Source organism: Guillardia theta (assembly GCF_000315625.1).
Source record: "Guillardia theta CCMP2712 unplaced genomic scaffold GUITHscaffold_33, whole genome shotgun sequence".
NCBI classification, from domain to species: Eukaryota; class Cryptophyceae; order Pyrenomonadales; family Geminigeraceae; genus Guillardia; species Guillardia theta.
Genome location: NW_005434641.1, coordinates 422,161 through 423,653, shown reverse-complemented (window position 1 = coordinate 423,653; position 1,493 = coordinate 422,161). Strand labels below are relative to the sequence as shown.

At 59.5% G+C, this 1,493-nt stretch overlaps 1 protein-coding gene across 1 annotated transcript; it reads right to left on the bottom strand.

Moving 5' to 3' along the window:
- Positions 1–1,013: 1,013 nt before the first annotated feature.
- GUITHDRAFT_108325 (hypothetical protein) lies at positions 1,014–1,321 on the bottom strand (the record flags this gene model as incomplete). The annotated part of the gene is made up of 3 exons (XM_005832796.1): positions 1,014–1,095; positions 1,144–1,232; positions 1,274–1,321. 3 exons carry the CDS (start codon positions 1,319–1,321, stop codon positions 1,014–1,016), a joined length of 219 nt encoding a protein of 72 aa, XP_005832853.1.
- Positions 1,322–1,493: the final 172 nt, after the last annotated feature.

Sequence of the window (1,493 nt, the reverse complement as noted above, 5' to 3'; positions counted from 1 at the left end):
GGCAGGAAGGAGCAAACAGGAGGGTATTGAGCCCCCCTCCAATGAGCAGGACCAGGACCCATCAGTCCCCAGCAGGAGCAGGAGCCCCCACGAGCAGGAGCAGGAGGAGCATCAACGTTCAGGACCAGCAGTAGGAGGAGCAGGAGGCTCAAGAAGCAGGAGGAGGAGGTGGTGGTGGTGGAGGAGGAGGAGGAGGGTCAGAAGGTTTCGTTGCCAGTAGCAGCAGGGGGCGGGAGCCTCTGAGTGGTCGGCAAGGATCAGAGGAGGCTGCATGATGTCACAAACACCGCGGCGGGCCATCCCCTACACTCCAGAATATTTTCGCCCGGTACTAGGGCCGTATGTCACGGTCGGATCATCGCGGCCCGGGTCCGGGGCCGAGCCGGGCATCAAGTACTATGTTTGGTATGGGCCGGGCTGTCCGGATCCGATCCGTCACTGAGCCTGGTGATCTGGCAGTCCGATCACGGCGTAACTCAGCCTGCCTGGCTACTGCCGACTGAGCCGCTCAACTTAGTTGCATTTCAACTTGAGCGTGACTGAAACGGTTGCAAGTTGAGTCACGCTCCGCCAGTGTCGACGGTCGGTGGCACCGGCCGTAGGAGGCCGCCGCCACCGGGCTGATCGGATGGGGCGGGCCCATGATTCAATGAAGTTGGTCGGAGCCTGAGGGGTCGGCGGCGACGGTCTGAACGCCGCCGCCCGGCCGCGTGCCGATCACATCAATATCCGTGGCACTTGAAACTCGGGCCGCCGGGGCTCCGGCACGGTCGGTCGATCGGACTCAGTCCCGGCGCCCGGGGACTCGCCGGGACTTCGGCCAGTGACCCAGCGTTCAAAGTTCAACCATCCGGGTTGTGACAGTGCTGGTGATCCTCTAATGATTTATTAGGCTACTGTGACAGTTGAATCAGGGCAATGCCGAAGAAGCGAGTCAGCGATGCAGCTCATAGAGCACGAGGAGGAGCCGAGGGATGAAAATGAGCAGCAGGATGGGCAGCAGGATGAGCAGCTCACGAAGATTGGACGCTGCTTCCTCCTATCATGGTGCACATGTTGTCGCTAGACTGAGCGTACTCGTTGGCAGGACAAGACCTGGATACAAACATGAGCCTGACCCCCGAAGCTCTCTCATTCTCTTACGCGGGCTTAATGGGGCAGCTGTTGAAATACTCGTAGGTGGTACCAGAGTCCTGGTTGTAGCTCTTGTTGGGCACCAGGAGGACGCAGCTCTAGCAGAGAGTCAGGCCGGCATGCAGTCGCGTCGTCTCACCTCAAGGGAAGAGAATAGGGAAGAGAATGTCCTGATGTCGGCGAACATCTGAAGCAGCAGGGTATCAGGTTCAGGGCCGGAAATTCACGACTAAGAGGAGATTCGAACAACGTTTAACACTCGCTCAAACAAACAAGCTCCATCCTCCTACCTCTCCCTCCTCCTCTCCCTCCTCCTCTCCCTCCTCCTCTCCCTCCTCCTCTCCCTCCTCCTCTCCCTC